Source organism: Corapipo altera, unplaced genomic scaffold, assembly GCF_003945725.1.
Source record: "Corapipo altera isolate COAL_440 unplaced genomic scaffold, ASM394572v1 104, whole genome shotgun sequence".
In the NCBI taxonomy this organism is placed as follows: domain Eukaryota; kingdom Metazoa; phylum Chordata; class Aves; order Passeriformes; family Pipridae; genus Corapipo; species Corapipo altera.
The window spans coordinates 6,611,601-6,629,232 of NW_020884920.1; the positions used below are offsets into that span (position 1 = coordinate 6,611,601).

The 17,632-nt window shown below is 52.8% G+C and overlaps 1 protein-coding gene across 5 annotated transcripts in view; it reads left to right on the plus strand.

Annotated features, from left to right (window-relative positions):
• The window catches only part of TRAF7 (TNF receptor associated factor 7), a 31,032-nt gene that overhangs the window by 11,340 nt on the left and 2,060 nt on the right, over nt 1-17,632 (plus strand). For 4 of the 5 annotated variants that reach the window (XM_027656614.1, XM_027656618.1, XM_027656616.1 and 1 more), the window contains exons 4-17: nt 831-922; nt 5,002-5,118; nt 6,433-6,525; nt 8,137-8,170; nt 9,879-10,062; nt 10,772-10,906; nt 12,017-12,234; nt 12,820-12,893; nt 13,281-13,329; nt 13,467-13,594; nt 14,585-14,667; nt 15,083-15,122; nt 15,604-15,720; nt 16,816-16,938. In XM_027656614.1, coding sequence (XP_027512415.1) covers nt 831-922; nt 5,002-5,118; nt 6,433-6,525; nt 8,137-8,170; nt 9,879-10,062; nt 10,772-10,906; nt 12,017-12,234; nt 12,820-12,893; nt 13,281-13,329; nt 13,467-13,594; nt 14,585-14,667; nt 15,083-15,122; nt 15,604-15,720; nt 16,816-16,938 — 1,487 coding nt within the window. Of the gene's footprint in view, nt 1-830; nt 923-4,585; nt 4,752-5,001; nt 5,119-6,432; nt 6,526-8,136; nt 8,171-9,878; nt 10,063-10,771; nt 10,907-12,016; nt 12,235-12,819; nt 12,894-13,280; nt 13,330-13,466; nt 13,595-14,584; nt 14,668-15,082; nt 15,123-15,603; nt 15,721-16,815; nt 16,939-17,632 lie in introns of those variants that run through there. The other variant, XM_027656619.1, reaches the window with a different exon arrangement.

The following is a 17,632-nucleotide window of genomic DNA, read 5'->3' on the forward strand; positions in this document are numbered from 1 at the left end:
GAAATTGGGATAGTACAGCAGGGTTTGATACTGATTTCAGCACCAAATCTTACTGATCCCTGTGACAATCATCACCAGCACTGAAAATTCCATCTTCACTCTTGTGCCTGACTGTGAGTCACTCTGGAGCTTTGGTGAAACCCCCATGGCCGTTTTTAGCTCAGGCAGGAGAGGATGCAAATGCCTCTTCTTATTTAGAATTCCTGTGCCTTGTTCCTCAAAGCTCAGCAGGTGAGGGAAGCCTGAGGCCTGACACGTGGGGTGAATGTAGGAAGAGGTCTGTTTTTATTTTGGAATGCAAATATCCTTCCTTTAGTAGAAACAAGAAGACTTGACACTGATTTAGATAAGAAAATTAACATGTACCTGAAGAAGATGTTTGGATTACATTTGTCTTGGACTCTAGATGGTTTTGGACTCCTGAATATTTACATTCAAACTTTTACACGAGTCACTAATGCAATCTCTATACAAATATCTCATATTTAATTTACCATGCCTCCCTTGTGCTGCAAGAGTATCCAGACCTTCCTGGATCCAAGCAATTTTTGTTGGTGACTGAGATATGTGGGAGTATAAAGTTTCCTTTTAGTAGTGTTTTTGCCCTGTGGACCTGACAGAATATGACCTGTGCTCTTTTCTGGGCAAGCTCTCAGAGATCAGGGCTGTTCTACCTGTGCTGATATGTCCAGTCACGAAACTCAAGTTGGAGAATCCCGAGTCTTTTCCTTTTCTAAGGAACACTTACAGCTACAGAGGCTGACCCATAGTTTGGAAATGTTTCTGAGGAGCCTAAATGCTTGTTTTTCTTTCTTTGATTCCCTTCAAAGCTGACGGGACCAACACTTTTAAGCAGCACCGCCGGACCCCGTCCTCCTCCAGCACACTCACCTATTCCCCACGGGATGAGGACGATGGCATGGTAGGTGTTGCCAAGGCCCTCCTGACTGGCTTAGCTGAGAGATGTCTGGTGTTCCTCTGGAGTCCTCTGCCTCCCTCATCATTCCTGTGCACTGTTGTATCCAAGGGAGATTCCTGCACCGGGGGCAGGACCAGCCTCAGCATTCCTGGCTGCTCCTGTGGTTGGTGCCGTGGAAGCAGCTGATTCTGACCTGGGGCTTTAAGCTGGTGCTGCTGGTGCTCATTTTCACACTGCTTGAAATGGTTATGTGGTTTCAAAGCCTGGGAAGTACAGATCCCACAGAGCTGTGTGTGAGGTGTACCTGGCTCTGGGGGAGCAGGTGCTCGGGAGGAAACAGGCACAGCCAGGGATGTCTGGGCTGTGACTGAGGCCAGTCAGTCTGTTGGATGGATCCCAGCTGGCTCTGCAGCTGAGGCCATAGAATCCATTCCTATTCCCACCTCCAGATGGGGCTTCTGGCCACAGGGAGTGGGTTTGGAACCTGCAGAGTGGGATGTTGGACATTACAGACTGTACTGGGCTCCTGGGGGCTTCTCACACAAACCATTCCCGTGTCTCCCAATATTTTTGTGGAAAAGCACTTCCCAATTTTGCATCCAGCTTTCTTACTCACTTCTGAGTAAGCTGGTTTTGGGGAATTTAGTGATTCAACAGGCCTCAGGGTTAGGTGCTTAGAGAGAAATTAAATCAGCTAAATCAATTAAATCAGGAAGAGCAACAGCAAAGCGAACCTCAGGAAAAGGATGGACAGCTCTGAGGCCTGGACCCTCTCCTGTCCCTGGTGCTCCAACCACATCTCACAACCACAAGCTCTGTTTAGATTTAAGCATGTTGGTAGTAAACTTCAAATAAAGTACTTGTAGACTTAGTCAGGTTACAAGACCCAGCTTCCAAGCTAGAGGTAAATGGGATCCCTGCTGCTGGAGTTATGCCCTGACAGAGACTGGGGTCAGCAACAGTATGGAGCTACAACACTTCTGAAAATAAATTTGACACCAGATTGCAAAGAGCTTTATTGTCAGCATCCTATAAAGTTCCTTCTGTTGCTCAGACATCTTGCTGTGTTTTATGTGAGCCTATGGGGTTTTTTGTTTGTTTTTTTTTCCTAACAAGTCCTTTGAACATTTGCCTGGTGTCCTTGGCAAGTGCAGCTCTCCATCCCCTCACTGACCCCACGGAGCTGGGCCACTGCTCCAGGCCACCCTTGGCTGTGAGCACGACCCCCGTGGGCTCAGTGCTGGGCTCACTGTGCCCTTCTCATGAGCTGGGCAGTTCTCACAGGGCAGAAGGGAGGAGTTTTGCAGAGGAGGGGATGCTGGGGATACTTCATTTAGCCAGGTCTGGTGGAAAAGCTCCTTTGAAAACCCCAGTGTCACAAACTGAGGTGTGCAGCCAAAAATGGGGGAGATCTCTCCTGGGATCCAGCCCCAATCCTCTTGGACAGTCTCAGCCCACCTTCCCCGGAGTGCTAAATGTTCTTAAGCAAAAATAGCAGGAGAATTAATGAGTGGTTCAGGAAACAGCGTGAGGTGCTGGCAATCCGGAACTACCCCAGCCCTGCTCTGCCTGCTGCTCCAGACAGACTCACTAACCCTTTTAGGAAGCTTCATTTGCTTTGTCAAGAAATAATCTGGGATTTCCCTTCCTCATCACTGAGTTTTCCCTCCTCCAGAAGCTGCCAAGGGCTTGTCAGCCATCAGTGAGACAGCTGGAGACATGTCAGAGCCCTTCTGTGACCTCCACCACCCCTTTTTCTTTCTTTTTAAAGCTTCTGTTAATGAAACCCAGAGTAGAGCAGTGTGTTCTGTGTGCAAGGCAGGGATTACTGAGCAGCTGCTGTCAGCTTTCCATGAAAATAGTGCCACAGGTCCCTGTGAGGACTCTGCTGGAGCCTTCACATGGAGCCTGCACTTGTAGCTGAGGTGATGGGAACTGCAGCTAAAGGTTACAGCTGAACATTGGCACAGATAGATACTAGTGGATGAAGGCTGCCTGGCTGCCCAAAGTCTGTTGTTTACAGGGATCTTCACCTCAGAACTAGAGGCTGGACTGAGTTACCAGCCAAAAACTGTCCATCTTCCATCAGAAGATTTGGGTGCTCCATCCTTGGGCTGTTTGAAGATGCAGCTGATGTTTAGTGCAGAAATAAGGTCTCTCGAGTCTTGTCTTGTTTGCTCGGCAAGAACCAAGGCTGAAGAGACCCAGAGGGTCTGTAAATGCCAGCACATCCTCTGCCATTCCACATTGTCTCTGCAGCCGAGGGAATGAGGGAGCTTTCTCAGCACATTTATTTGTCCCCTGTGTAGTTAACACCAGCATTACCCCAACCAGGACACAGGGCTCTGAGCCCACAGCATTACAGAAGCCTTGAAAGTCTGTGTCTCACACCTCTATCTCCTGGAAATGTTTTTGGGCAGCAGCCCCCCCTCTCCATTGCTGACCACCCAGGATGCTGCTCGTGATAAACCTGCCTCCCTGCAGAGCCTGCCTGTGCTGCCCTCCACTCCGTGTCACCTCCGAGTGGGAGCTATGCACAGTCATTCTTGTTATTTTAATAACTTCTGTTACTAGTGGAGGAAAATAATAAGCTGAATGGATACACATAAAATTGATTTACTCATTATAACCCTTCCTCCTCAAGGTTTACCTGTTTAGCCAATAAATATGCTGTCTTTAAGAAAAAGCTTTATGCTTTGGCTTCTAAGCAGATGCAGCAGTTCTGAGCTCCTGGGAGCGCAGGATCATAAAACTGAAGCAGCAGAGGAACCAGCAGGATCCTGGTCTGCTCCTCTTCTGCAGCCCAGCCAGGCTGCACTCAGGCTGCAACCTCTGAACCTCATCCTACAGCTTTCATTGCTGGATTTCCTGACTGCCCCACTGCCCTCCTGCATTGTCTTTGTCCGTCCCTGAGTCTGATGTCGCCCCCTTTGACCCAGGGTACACACACAGATGGCAGCTCACAAGGTTCAGATGGAATATGAGGGAAAGTGTTTTGCTCCCAAGGTGCTGCACAGGAACCCGGGGCAGCAGAGTCTGGTCCGTGCAGCTTCCCCTGTTCCAGCTGGGCAGTGCCAGGGCTGGCCTGGTCCAGGGTCAGGGAGAGTCTCAATTCCAGCCAGTGATCTCTAGAGCTGCTTCCAGCCAGCACTGCTCAGAGCTGGTGGCTGACATAGCTACATCCAAGCCATGTAGAGGTGACACGTGCAGGTGCCATCGGTCACCTCCTGCTGCCGGGTGTCGGAAGCTGACAGCTTCATTCTCCCATTTCTTTGTCAAAACATCCATTCTGCTCCATGACTACCTTTATTCCTTCCCTCTGCACTCTTCCCAGTCTACCAGGAGCATCTCTTCCCGAGTAACCCAGCCCTGGCTGCACTCCCAGATGGATTTGGGACCCCCAAATCCAGACACTTCATGATCTGAAGAGTGTCCAGTTTTGCTTTGACGCCAAGCTTCATCTTGGCTGCGTGCCGCTGGTTGATATTCCCCCCTCAGAGATGCACTGCTGGTTAATATTCCCGAGGCAGCATTCCCTCAAAGCCAATCCCAAGGCCGCTGCAGCCAGGGGGATTGTCGTTGGTCGCGGTGTCCGCTCCGCTCTCCCCTCCCGAGCAGGAAGCGGCCGAGCCGGGCTGTGAGGGAATTCAATAGAAGGAAGTCTCCACACTTACGCAAAGAAATTTGGCAGAAGTTAGATAGCGAGTGCAACAACAAGTGCTGCTGCAGAGATTGGAGACAGGGCAGGAGCTGGAGCAGTCTCTGGGGGAGATTTACAGAGCTTTCCATGAAGGATTAATTCTTCCAGACCATTGCTCTGCGGGTGCCCACGGTAAGTGCACAGCGAATGCACCTTGGAGAAAGGGACGTGCTTGGAATTGAGATGTCAGCCCGGTTTAGGAAGTTAAACCTTAATCCTGTCTCTGAGCACAGTGCAGGGAAGGGCACACAGCAGCAGGGCCACTCAGTGCAGCTTGGAGTGGAGCAGCGTAGTTTTGGGAGGGAGAGGACTGAACTTGAAGTGTTCACAGAGAGTTTGGGAATTACTTGGACTAACCAGAGCTGGTTTTATCTCTTTGAAGCCCCCGATCAGCACCCCACGCCGCTCTGACTCGGCCATCTCCGTCCGTTCATTGCACTCCGAGTCCAACATGTCCTTGCGCTCGACGTTCTCACTCCATGAGGAAGAGGAGGAGCCAGTAGGTATTTGGGATTGTCTGAAGGAGCAGTATTAGGAAGTGCAGTGACAAAAGAGTAACTTAGTGGACTCTTGTGAGAACACAGAGCTGTCACAGACAGATTTTTTGTGATGTCTGGCTGTCAGGGCTCCGGCTTTAACTTATTTTCCACCACTGGCTTTGCTTCCTTCTGAGCCGTTTCCCTGTCTGTGGAGCAAGGACAATGGTGAGGCTTTTCTGCTTCCCAGATAAACTATAAATCTTTGCAAAGTCCTGTGTGATTCCCTGGCTCCGCTGCAGAGCAGTGGGGGTTGCAAGGCTCAGGCTGGTGGTCTGGCCCCAGGCAGCAAGAGAAATACAATTCCCCACAGATTTGGAGCCCTATCCCACATTCAGGGCTGCGTGGCACCCCGCTGACTTGATTGTAAGCCCCTGGAGAGTGCAAGGAGTTGTCTGCATGTTAGGGGAGGACACTTTTAAGCTGAGCTTAGCTTGTGACCCAGTAACTAACCCCAGACTGGATGAATAAAAGGTCAGGTGGCGTTTTGCCACTGATCTGGGATAAAAGTGTGTTTCATATTTAGGAACCCAGGGGGTTGTGTTTGCATTTCTGAGAGCAGTATGGGATGAAAAGAGAGACTGAGCTGCAGAGATTGATTTGAAATGCTCTGAAATGTGAAGCCCTGCTCTGGCATGGCATGGAGAGCTGTGCAGCTCCAGGAGATCATGCTCAGGGTCCTGGAGAGCCAGGCTGCTCCAGGAGGACGTGCTCAGAGCCCCGTGCTGGCAGTCGTAGTTGGTAAACAAAACTGGAGAGATGGGCCCATTGCAGCAGAAACAATGTTGTTTCTGCTTCATAAGGGAATGAAAGAGCCCTTCCTCCAGGATGTTTCAAAAATACAAAAGGGCAGGCTGCTCTAAAATTGCTTTCAAACTCCAGGCTTAGTACATTTTTGACAACGCTCTGTTCAGTCCAACCAAGCACAAAGTCTCAACCAGTGCAGCTCACACAGGTCTGGTGACTTGAGTCACTGACAGAGAAGTTGGTCTGAGCAGTTTGCTGTCAGGTCCTGATCCTGCCAGATGCTGGTGGCCCCCAGTTTGTGATGAGCTGAGGATCTCCAACCATTCCCAAGTTTGTTCTTCCCCTGCCTCTTATTGGAGCTCAGCAGATCCAGACAGGTTGTTTGGTTGAGATAGTGAACCCTCCAGTGTGCCCAGTGCCCCAGGCTCCCCGAGACTCACCTCTGAGGAGTATTTTGTTCCTTCTGCAGAGGAAGGCTCTTGTGTTTGGACTAATCCTTGTGCTGTCTTTGTCCCTTTCTGTCCCTGCAGGAGCCCCTGGTGTTTGCTGAGCAGCCCTCTGTGAAGCTGTGCTGCCAGCTGTGCTGCAGTGTGTTTAAGGATCCAGTCATCACAACCTGTGGGGTAAGGCAGAGCTCTTCAAATCACCAGCGTGGGCTCCACACGTGTCCTGTGTGAGCCAGAGCCAAGCCCTGACTGTCCCCACTGATTGTCCAGCAATCCTGGCTCTTGCCTGAAGTTGGATGGCTTTTCCCAGGAGAGCTGCCCTGTCCTGGCCATGTTCAGTCTGTCCTGAAGGGCTCTGCAGGGAGCTCCAGGGCACCCCAGGAATGGCTGCTCCTCAGCTGGGAGGGAAGTGTTGCTTATAAAACAAAAATGGCTTGAAGCTTCATGTAGTTAATGCCTGCAAAGGGATTTGAGATCCTCAAATGAAAGGCACAGAACATTATGAATATTCTTCTGGATTCCATTTTAGTGGGATTTAATAGAAGCTGTAAATTATTCCTGCTTCTGTGCTACTTGTGAAGAAAGATGGCTTCGAGATGGGCTCTCTAATGCTTCTGATGTGCTTCTGATTACCAGGATGGGGCTGTAGCAACAACAGCTCCGGATTGTTTATTGCAGTGAGGGTGCTGTTCCCCAAAAGAGCTGGAAATTGGTGCAGTTTCTCTGCACCATTTCAGAAAGCAGCTCTTCACAGAGACACTGAAATGCACTGGATAACATGGAAAAAACCCCACTGCAGGAAGCAACCCGGCTTGGTGTGCAGTCCTGGTCTGGCAGCTCTGGAGGGCGCTCCGTGCAGCTGTGCCGGGCAGGAAAAGGATCCGGGCAGCAGATAACAGATAACAGCTCTGGGGAGGGACTCGCAGCCACTACCAGGCTGGCCCTGTGGCAGGGGAATGTGGCTGAGGAGGCTCCAGGGAGCCCACGGGGCAAGGTCAAGACCAGTGAAATGCTGCAGCCTTTATATTCGTGAGTGTGGTAGATTGTGTTTGTTACTTCATCAAGTTAAACTGCAAGAACAGAGAGAGGGAGCTATTTAACGTGCTGCAATTTGCAGAGCATTTAATGGACTTACAAACCAGCTGTTCCATCTTCCTGGCAGCAGGACAGGGCAGCTCCAGCTGCCTTAGAAGAGTTTCAGGGGCATATGTGTAATGGGCTGACTGGGCAAAGACAGGGAGAGGCCAGTCTTCCCCTTGTTCCTTCCCTTGAGGACTTCTCAGGGTTGTGAGAGGGATGATATGAGCTAAAGTGGAAGGTGAAGTAGGGAAACCCCATGCAGATGTGGAGGGTAGGAAGGACTTGGACGTGTTCAAGAGTAGGCAGGACGGAGCCCTGAGCTACCTGGTCTAGTGGAAGGTGTCCCTGCCCATGGCAGGGGGTTGGAGCAGGATGATCTTTAGGTCCCTTCCAACCCAAACCATTCTGTGATTCTGTGAATATCAGAGTGTAGCAGAACATGCCCGTGGCTTTGGCTGTCACCACAATCATGGCCTGATCCTGAACGGGGCAGAACATCAAAGAACTCTCAGGAGCAGGACCTGTGCTGCACCCTGAGCAAGCAACTGGGCTTTGCCCTGTGGTGCTGAGCTAAAGCAGGCAGAACAGCTGCCGAGGCCCCTGAGCCACAGGCTTGGGTATCTTCCACCTTTCCCATCATTGTCCACGGGGAATAATTAGCCTGCTCTCGTTTTACGCTGACGCTGCTGTTCCTCTCTGTCTCCACAGCACACGTTTTGTAGAAGATGTGCCTTAACATCTGGTGAGTACAGAACTGCTCTTGTGTGATGCAGCCAAAACACTGTTATTTTCTGGTTTGTTTGCTTTCACTTAAAAAGAAACCTGCAGAAAAATGTTCAAAGGGCTTAAAACAAGCTGTCAGTCAGATCTGCCACTGCAGCAGTGAGGGTCTGGGGCTCGGGGGCTATGCAGCTCCCATGGAACACACTGGAGCTTGGGCACTGGAGAGAGGGCTGGGCCCAGCTCTTGGGCACAGGATGTTCTCAAATCGTGGAGTATGCCATGGATAATCCCAGGATAATACACGTCTCGCCCAGAGCTGACCCACTGATTTCAGACAGAAAGCTTTCTGTGGCTGCCTGGCTAAGGAACAGGGGGGCTGTGTTTGGCAGAGCCCCATCAACCCCTCCTCCCCCAGCCCCTCAGTGCCAGCACTCTGGCCTCTGGTTGTGCCCCACAGAGCTTCTTTAGCTCACCCAGCTCTTCCAGAACCCTGAGGGAGCCCAAGCCTCTGGCTGCTGGCCTGGGATAACCAGCTCCCACTTGGATTGGACTCTGCACTGCAAAAAAGACTTTTTTTGGCACAAGCCTGTGCCCTTCTTGGCAAGTTGTTGTTCAGCACAAAGCCAAGCCATTGGCATTACCAGCACAGTGAGCCCAGGAGGGGCAAGTTCTGCAGAAAAGCAGCTCTTTCTGCCTTAGAATTTTCGCCTTCCACATGTGAGGGGTCCCTCTGCTTTGCATGCTAATCCCCTCACTGTGCTTTGCTATATCTATCCCAGCCCACATGTTCTGTAGCAGAAGGCTTTGCAGTTGCAATCCCAACTTGCTCAGCTTTGCTCCTGCCCTCCAAGCTTGTGTTTCTGCCTCTGTCGTAGCCAAATGTGAGTCGGCCTCTTGTCCCCAGTAACAAGTGATGGGACAAGAGGAAATGGCCTCAAGCTGTGCCAGGGGAGGTTCGGGTTGGACATCAGGAAGAATTTCTTGCTGGAAAGGGTGGTCAGGCCTTGGAAGGGTCTGCCCAGGGAGGTGATGGAGTCACTACCCCTGGAGGTGTCCAAGGAAGGACTGGACGTGGCACTCAGTGCTCTGGGCTGGGGGGCAAGGTGGACATCGGTCAAAGCATGAAGTCATTAGTCTTGGAGGATTTTTCCAGCCTAAATGATTCTGTGATTGCTGGCCCGTGGTGCTGCTGGGAGCAGGAGCTGAGCCCAGGCCTGGGTGAGGGAGCACGTTATGGATGGGCCTTCTGCCTGTGAAGACTCACACCTCACCAGGCACAAGGTAGTCTGAATTGGAATTATAGAATATGGTCAGCTGGAAGAGACTCATCAGGATTGTTGAGTCCAGCTCCTGACCCTGCACAGGACACCTCAGCAATCCCACCATGTGCCTGAGGGCATCGTCCTAATGCTCCTTGAACTCAGGCTTGGTGCTATGACCACTTCTCTGGGGAGCCTGTCCCAGTGTGGCCATCCTTCATTGGTCGCTTGCTCAAATTATCATGGTTTAATAGAAACTGTAACTTTTCCAAGCCCCAAGACTAAGTAAAGATAGTGGCTCACAGACCGTGTGTAATATTCATGGCTCATTCCACGGCCACTCACCTGGGACTTGGCTGACTTGGCCAGGGAAGGCAAAAGAACAAAATCTCCACGTAGAGGCTCCTGGAAATGCTCCTGCACTGTCTTCAGTCCTTGCTGACTGTGTTTTCCGTCCCTCCCTGGCAGAGAAGTGCCCCGTGGACAATGCCAAACTGACCGTGGTGGTGAACAACATCGCGGTGGCCGAGCAGATCGGGGAGCTCTTCATCCACTGCAAGTACGGGTGCCGAGCCGCGGCCAGCAGCAAGCCCACCGCCTTCGAGGTGGACCCCCGAGGGTGCCCCTTCACCATCAAGCTGAGTGCCAGGAAGTAAGTGCCCTGTTCCAGCCTCTTCAGGGAAAGGGCTGTGCCAGCCTGCCACACCTGAGCTGCCCTGGGGCTCTGGGGCTGCACTGCTCCTGCCAGCACTGCCGGGAGTGGGAGTGGGCAGGGGGGTGGAGGGGGTAAATCGGTCTTGGGATGGTGGTACATGGGTTGTCTCAGGCGAAGGATGCTGTTCTCTGCTCCCAGCTTACCTGAGTGCCAGCACTGGGACAGGGACGCTGTGAGAGCAGCCCCCTCACTTCTGGGGTGAAACACTGTGATATGGTCAAGCAGAGACCTTGGGATTGTTTTTGTGAGAGGAATTATCCTAGTTATATCCTGAGAATCTGAAATCTGTCTCCCTCTCCCTCCTAAATGCATTCCCTGTTTTCCCTATCATCTGGCTGATAGGGATTGGACTGATAGGGATTTCCACAAGCTTTCCCTGCTTGTGGAAAGCTGTTGTTTGTGGGTGCCTGGAGGCTCAGCCCTTCAGCTGCAGAAGTAGATATGCCCTGTGTAAACGTGGCTTGTTATTACTCTCAATTTTCTGGTCAAATGAGAATTAAAAGCTGGAATTGCAGCCTTAGAGCAGGAGGCTTTGGACCTGACAGCCTTACAGGGCTGGTTTGCTCCTTTCCTGACAACCTGTGTTGCTTCCATTAATTTTTGCTCACTGCTGATTTTCCCTCCCTTTGCTTCTCTCCGTGGGCAGGGACCATGAGAGCAGCTGTGATTACCGGCCCGTGCGCTGCCCCAACAACCCCAGCTGCCCTCCTCTGCTCAAAATGAACCTGGAGGCACACCTCAAGGAGTGCGAGCACATCAAGTGTCCCCACTCCAAGTACGGGTAAGGACCTGATGCTTTTGAGTGGGGAGAGTGCACTGAGGTAACTTCTGAGCTGCTTTTTGGTCACTGCAGCCTTGGGGTGGCCCCAAGGACTCCAAGCAGCTCTCCCCAGTGCTGTCCCAGCTCAGGGTTACAGGAGTTGCAGGAGGCAGCCCCTGAACCCCTCTCCTGGTGGGAACAGGCAGGTCCTGGTGCCCAGGTGTGAGCCCAGGAGGAGGGTGAGGTGTGAGGAGGCAGAAGAACAGCTGGAGGAGAGTCAGAGCATGAAGGGAGGAGGATTACAAGAGTAATTCGAGCACCGTGGCAGTGTCTTGCCAAGCAGGGCAAGGGAAGTGCTGATCTGCCTCAGAGGGCTCACTGTCACCAGAGCAGGGGGACAGCTCGGGCTGGGGGTTCCCTGCTTGGGGTTACTGCAGGAGGAGGGTTCACACAAAGGGTTGTCCAGCCCACCACCCAGGGCAGTGATGGAGTCACCATCCCTGGAGGGACTTAAAAGCCAATGTTGCATTTGAGGACATGGGTTAGTGATGGGCTTGGCAGTGCTGGGGGAATGGTTGGACTCAATGGTCTTAGAGGCCTTTTCCAACCTCAACAGCTCTGTGATTGTATGATCCTAAGACATGTCTTGGCAGAGGCAGGGTAAGACAAGTCCTGGCAGAGCATCCCTGACTCCCTGCCATGCTGCAGGCCCAAGTCAGCATCTGCTGAGGTCAGCTCCAGTTTTTTCCACTGATTTTGGTGCTCCTGGTGAGCACATAAACTGACACCACACTGTCTCTTGCCCAAGATCTGCTTTTCCTTGCAACTACCCAGACCGATGGTCTGGTTTGGGGCCAATGCTCTGGCTGGAAGAAGAGGAGCTGCTTGGCCTCCATGTTGCCCTGCAGTTGCCTGCACCCAGCAGGATCATGGGATCATTAAGATTGGAAAAGACCTCCAAAATTATTGAATCCATCCTTTGAAGGATAATGAACCACAGTAGCCCTGCTGCTGGTGGGAAGAGCAGGACAGCTTGGGAGCCACACAGGCCTTGGAGCTCCAGTGAGGAGCCAGCTGAGCAAGGAGTCTCCCTGGGAGCCCTGCTCCAGCCAGCATCTGCCTTCCCTTCAGGTGTACATTCATAGGAAACCAAGACACTTATGAGACCCACCTGGAGACGTGCAAGTTCGAGGGTCTGAAGGAGTTCCTGCAGCAGACAGACGATCGCTTCCATGAGATGCAGGTGGCAATGGCCCAGAAGGACCAGGAGATCGCCTTCCTGCGCTCCATGCTGGGGAAGCTCTCTGAGAAAATCGACCAGCTGGAGAAGAACCTGGAGCTGAAGTTTGGTGAGTCTGCTCTGGACGAGCTCTCTGGTCAGAGCTGTAGGGACAGGGAAGCTCTTTGTTTGGATGATGCATTACAGGACTCATTCCATGTTTAAAACTGGTGCTGAGCAGGTTTCAGGAGGTTCAGATATTCCTTGCAGAGGGACAAATAGGGGTTCCGTTGACTTTGCTGCCTGAACATCCTGGGACCTAATCCTGCGGTCACTGGTCACGTGGCAAGTCCTAGAAATGTCTACAGGCAGCTGCCACCTTTCTCCTGTGGCTTTTTCCTCTGCAATCCATGGGCACAGGCCCCTGTAAAAATCAGCCAGTCAAATAGCCAACAGTGCAGCTCTCATGGAGTGAGCAGGGCTCTTGGACACCCCTGCTGTGCCAGCCCTGTCGTGCTCCCAGGTTTGCTGGTTCTTAGCATCCAGGTACAACTTCCATTTGAGGAGCAGACACCCTCCTGCTTTCCTGGCCTATAGCAGCAGTGTGTCCTCCCTCCATGTTCAGAGGTTGGGTGGCAGTTGGGTGTCCTCTGTGTGTTCCCTGGGATGCCCTCAGTGGCTCTGCAGTGACTGTGGGCCTGTCCTTCTCTTGTAGATGTTCTGGACGAGAACCAGAGCAAGCTGAGTGAGGACCTGATGGAATTCCGCAGGGACGCCTCCATGTTGAATGTGAGGAGGGGCCCTGGGATGGAGCAGGGATTGCATGGTGTTAGCTGGCTCAACTCCTAGCTGGGCTTGTCCTGCAGTGGGAGAGGCTCTGGGGTCCCTCCTGCTTGCTGGCTCTGCTCACACTGGGTTTGGTTTGCCTGTACTGCAGCCGAGGTCTGGGGAAGGGTTTGAGCATGTGCTGGTCACTGCATCTGGGCTGCTGCTGGAACTAGCTCTGCTGCCTTTTCCCAGTCTGTTGTTGCTCTGGGAATGTGTTAACAGAGGAAAGGAGCCCTGCAGCAAGGGAATAACCCTCTGCTGCAAAGCCTGGGCCTTTTACACTTGCCAGGGACACTGTACCCTTCTCCCTGCCTGTGGAAAGCTCACACGGCTTGTTCTGTTTTTCAGGATGAGCTCTCCCACATCAATGCTCGGCTCAACATGGGCATCCTTGGATGTGAGTATCCCTGTGGGCTTCCTCCCCTGGGGCTGAGTGTGGGTGGTGGCCCAGGGAGCCCTTTTGGGTGGTGTTTACAGGTGTGCAAAGGAACAGCACTGTCCTCCCACCTCTCACCTGCCCTCTCCTTTCTGCAGCCTATGATCCTCAGCAGATCTTCAAGTGCAAGGGGACCTTTGTGGGCCACCAGGGCCCTGTGTGGTGTCTGTGTGTGTACTCCATAGGAGACTTGCTCTTCAGTGGCTCCTCAGACAAAACCATTAAGGTAAGAGCTTGTCTCTTCCGTGCACCTTCTGCGCTGTCACGTGGGACAGAAGCTGAGTTCAGTTTGTGGGGTGGGGGGATGTCACTTCCTAAACTTTCTCCCAAAGAATCTTAAATGATTCTGTGTGATTATAGTTGGGCAAAATTCTCTGTGAGGAAACATTACTTGATAGCGAAATTGAGAGTCGAGTTATTTTTGCAAAGCTCAGATTAGAATCTCATTCCTGCTGCTGCTGGATTTGCTTTATGTGGTGTTTAGGGTATTCAAGCCTATTTCAGCTTCTGATTTTATTTTCCTTTGTTATAAAAAGTCATCTTAGAACAAAACATTTGTCCCTGATCCAAAGTGTCCTTTTCCCATTTTATGGCATGTTTGTTTTCCTTTGTCCTGTTTGCAGTAACTCAAACTGACAGCACTGCTCTGGTGCAGCTTAAACAGCCCTTCCCAATGTCACTGTGGTGGCTGCTGGCTGGGCTGGGGACCCCCGTGGGCTGCCACAACTAATCCTGCCAGGAGCAAAGCTTTGGTTTAGTTTCCTTGGTTAGAGCCACGTGGAAGAAAACGGGTATTGCTGTACTTTAGGGAAAGAAACTCCCCTGTCCTGGCTGCTCTGGGCACCACATTCCCTCTTGAGAGAGCAGAGTGTGCTCAGGGGAAAACTTTGCAGTGGCAGAGGAGGCTGTGCTGTGTCATTGGAGCCCTGGGACAGGGTGGGAATTGCTGAAGCAGGAGCCTGAGAGCTGCTCCTCTGCTTTGGTGTGTTGTGTTGGCCTGGGCTGAGGAGGACAGAGCTGCAGAGGGCTGATAGCTGCTGCTGTCCTGGGTCTCACTGACTTCAGCCTGACCCTTTGCAGTAGATTTCCTTTCCCAGACAAGTGTATCCGTGCCCAGGGCTCGGCAGGCAGTGCCCAGGTGACAGACAGCCTGTTTCCTCCTTCCGCTGCTGACATCCTGCCCACTCCCCAACTCCTGCCTTGTGTTTCCTGTTAGGTGTGGGATACCTGTACCACATACAAGTGCCAAAAGACCTTGGAGGGTCATGATGGAATTGTACTGGCTCTCTGCATCCAGGGGTGAGTGGAGAGGGACATCTGCCCCTGGGGAGAGCGGGGGAGAGCATGGGGGGCTCCTGAGCATGCCCTGACAATTCCCATCCTCTGCCCTGCACAGGCCAAAATTGTGCATCAGAGGCACATCTTGCCTCTTTGCTTTTTAAAAATGGACAAAGCAGCATCTTTGTGGTGTCCCCTGTGTCCTGGCTTTGTCCCTGGTCACCAGCATAGTGCTTGGCCTCCTGCTCCAAGGGCCAGTCCAGCCTGGCCTCCCATGAGCCAGGAGCCCCGCTCTCAGGGTGGGTGTGTGAAGTCTTGTCCCAGTGAGGCCATGGGGCTGCAGCTCCTGGCCCAGACAGTGCCTGGGGACAAGCTGGGACCCTGCACATGGTGCTGTCCTCCCCTGACCCCCCTTTGTCTTCTGGTGACATTCCAGGAACAAGCTGTACAGTGGCTCTGCTGACTGCACCATCATTGTGAGTACCTGACCCTGCTCTGCAGCCGGGCTGGGAGAGCCACAGGCTGCTCAGGAGCAGGCACCTTCTTCTGGAAGGCTCTTCAGCTGCCAGTGGTGTGGGACTGATAACCTGTGTGTGTGCTGTACCCACTGCCTCAGCCAAGTCACTCATGGGTTGGACTGGGGGGTTTCCTGCAGGCTGGATTTCCCAATCCCTGCTCCTGTGTGGGGAGCAGGAGACTGGTGCTGTGAGCTGGGACAGGGTGGTTGGTCCTGATCAGCCACCACAGTGGCTCAGACGAGTGCCCTGTCCTACCTGTATGTCATTCCCTGCCTCCAGGGGCAGAGAAGAAGGGCCTCAGCACAAGGGACCTGCCCTGCCCCTCATGGGTGTTCTTGCTTAGTGGGTTTGGCAGTGCTGGGGGAACAGTTGGCCTCGATGATCTTAGAGGGCTTTTCCCATCTGAACCCTTCCGTGATTCTGTGATTCTCCTTTGCAGGTCTGGGATATTCAAAACCTGCAGAAGGTGAACACGATCCGAGCACACGACAATCCTGTTTGCACTTTGGTCTCCTCACACAACATGCTCTTCAGTGGCTCCCTCAAAGCCATCAAGGTACAGCTCAGGGGGCTCCTCTGGGGCTGGTGTGGGACCAAGGGTACAAACTGTCAGGCAGAAGTGTCCAAACAGGAAGAAAGTGGCATTTTGATCTGCGGGTGACCTTGCTACGCTCTCCTGAGCCACAGAGAAGCCAGCACTGCAGAGGTTTAGCCCATGCTCTGCACTCAAGTCAAAGGTGTTCTGGGACCTGGCTCCAAAAACAGTTTATTTCTTCTAACTCTGTAAACCTGAGGCTGCAGGTGGAGTATCCTGGCGAGTCCCAAGTGTGTGTGTCCTTGGGCCCCCAACAGACCTGCTAAGACCATTGGGAATCATGTCTGGGCTCCAGAATTGGCTGGGGATTCAGGCTGCCTGTTTTGAAACCGCCTCCACTGAATCTTGAGTCTGCATTCTCTACCTAAAACATGCAGAAATCAGAGAACAGCTTTGCAAGCTGCCCTTTAAAGCCTTGGCTGGATTCCCATGGTTCTGCTTCCAGCTCCTGGTGAGACAACTTATGGGCCCGTCCATCTGTAAGAGGATGTGTGCTCTTTTCTTTAACTAGGACCTGGACTGGTTCAGCTCTGGGGAGAGCTCAGGGCTGGGGGAGCAGCCAGACTGAGCAGAAGGAGAATATGGGGCCTTTTGGGTTTGCCATCCCCAGCCACCTCCTGCCAGAGGAGCTGAGCAGGCCAGGAGTGCTGCTCAGAGTGGGGGGAGTGAGATCTGCCAGTCCCTGCACGCCAGGGACTGGGAATGGAGCTCTGTGGAGACAGGCTGGGAGTGGAAGCTCAGGGCAGTTCCTTACTGCAGCTGTGGTTTAGGTTTTCAAGCCCGTGGCTGTGCTAGGGAAGGGTCTCTGCCAGCAGTAATGCAGTGTCCAGGCTGGCTCCCTCAGGGAACGTGCTGACTCAGCAGTTATTGTGTTTTGTCTGCAAGTCAGTGGGTTCAGGCCATTCCCAGCGGGCAGCAGAGCTGGCACAAGGATCCCCACAGAAGCTGTGAGGGCCTCTTGTGGGGTGGGCATGGGTGGGGAGCACTGGCCATGTTCTGCCCAGCCCCACTGGGATTCTCCTCCATGTCTCTGTGTATTGTCTGTGCTTTCCACAGGTCTGGGATATTGTAGGTACTGAGCTCAAGCTGAAGAAGGAGCTGACAGGTCTCAATCACTGGGTGCGAGCGCTGGTGGCTTCCCAGAACTATCTCTACAGTGGATCCTACCAGACCATCAAGGTGGGACCCTGGCACTGGTGGGACCCAGCGGTTCTCCCAGTGTCCCTCTGTGCTCTGCTCCCTTGTGGAGCAGGACCAGAGGCAGCTGCTGGGATGTGAGATGACTGCTGACACACGGGATTCTCCCGTGCTGATTGCATCTCCGCAGGCTGGGCCTTGGGGGCTGCTGGGGAGGCTCACTGGGATAAACTGGGGCCTCGGCCCTGGCGCCTCGCGCTTCCTCTGCGGCTGCCACAGCCTTATCTGTGCTCCCACTGCTGCTGATAACAGGGCAAGGTCACTGGCTGGCTGCAGAGTTACCATAAATCTGTGAGGGTTCCCAGTGCCCTCCACACTCTGTGCTGGCTCAGGTTTTGATGAATACTTCACCTCTCAGCATCTGGGGGACACAGAGCTGGAAGTTGCCTTCCTCAGTGCTAATAAATCCCTGTTAGTTTGTCTGCATCAGATTGTAGTGCTATCAAGGAGTGGGTTGTGTGTGCACATGTGTGTGTAGTCACACACACAGGGCGAGCAGTCTCCACAACGTTTTCAGCCCGGATGTTCAAAGCTGGGCAGCCAATTAAGACAGCAGGGCTTTGCTCATCATCAGTACTGAACATTCCCAGCTGGATAGATTTGTCCTTGAAGGTGTGATCTGGGCACACATGGAGCCAGGCTGACTCAGTGCGTGGCAGAATGGCTGCAAGGGATC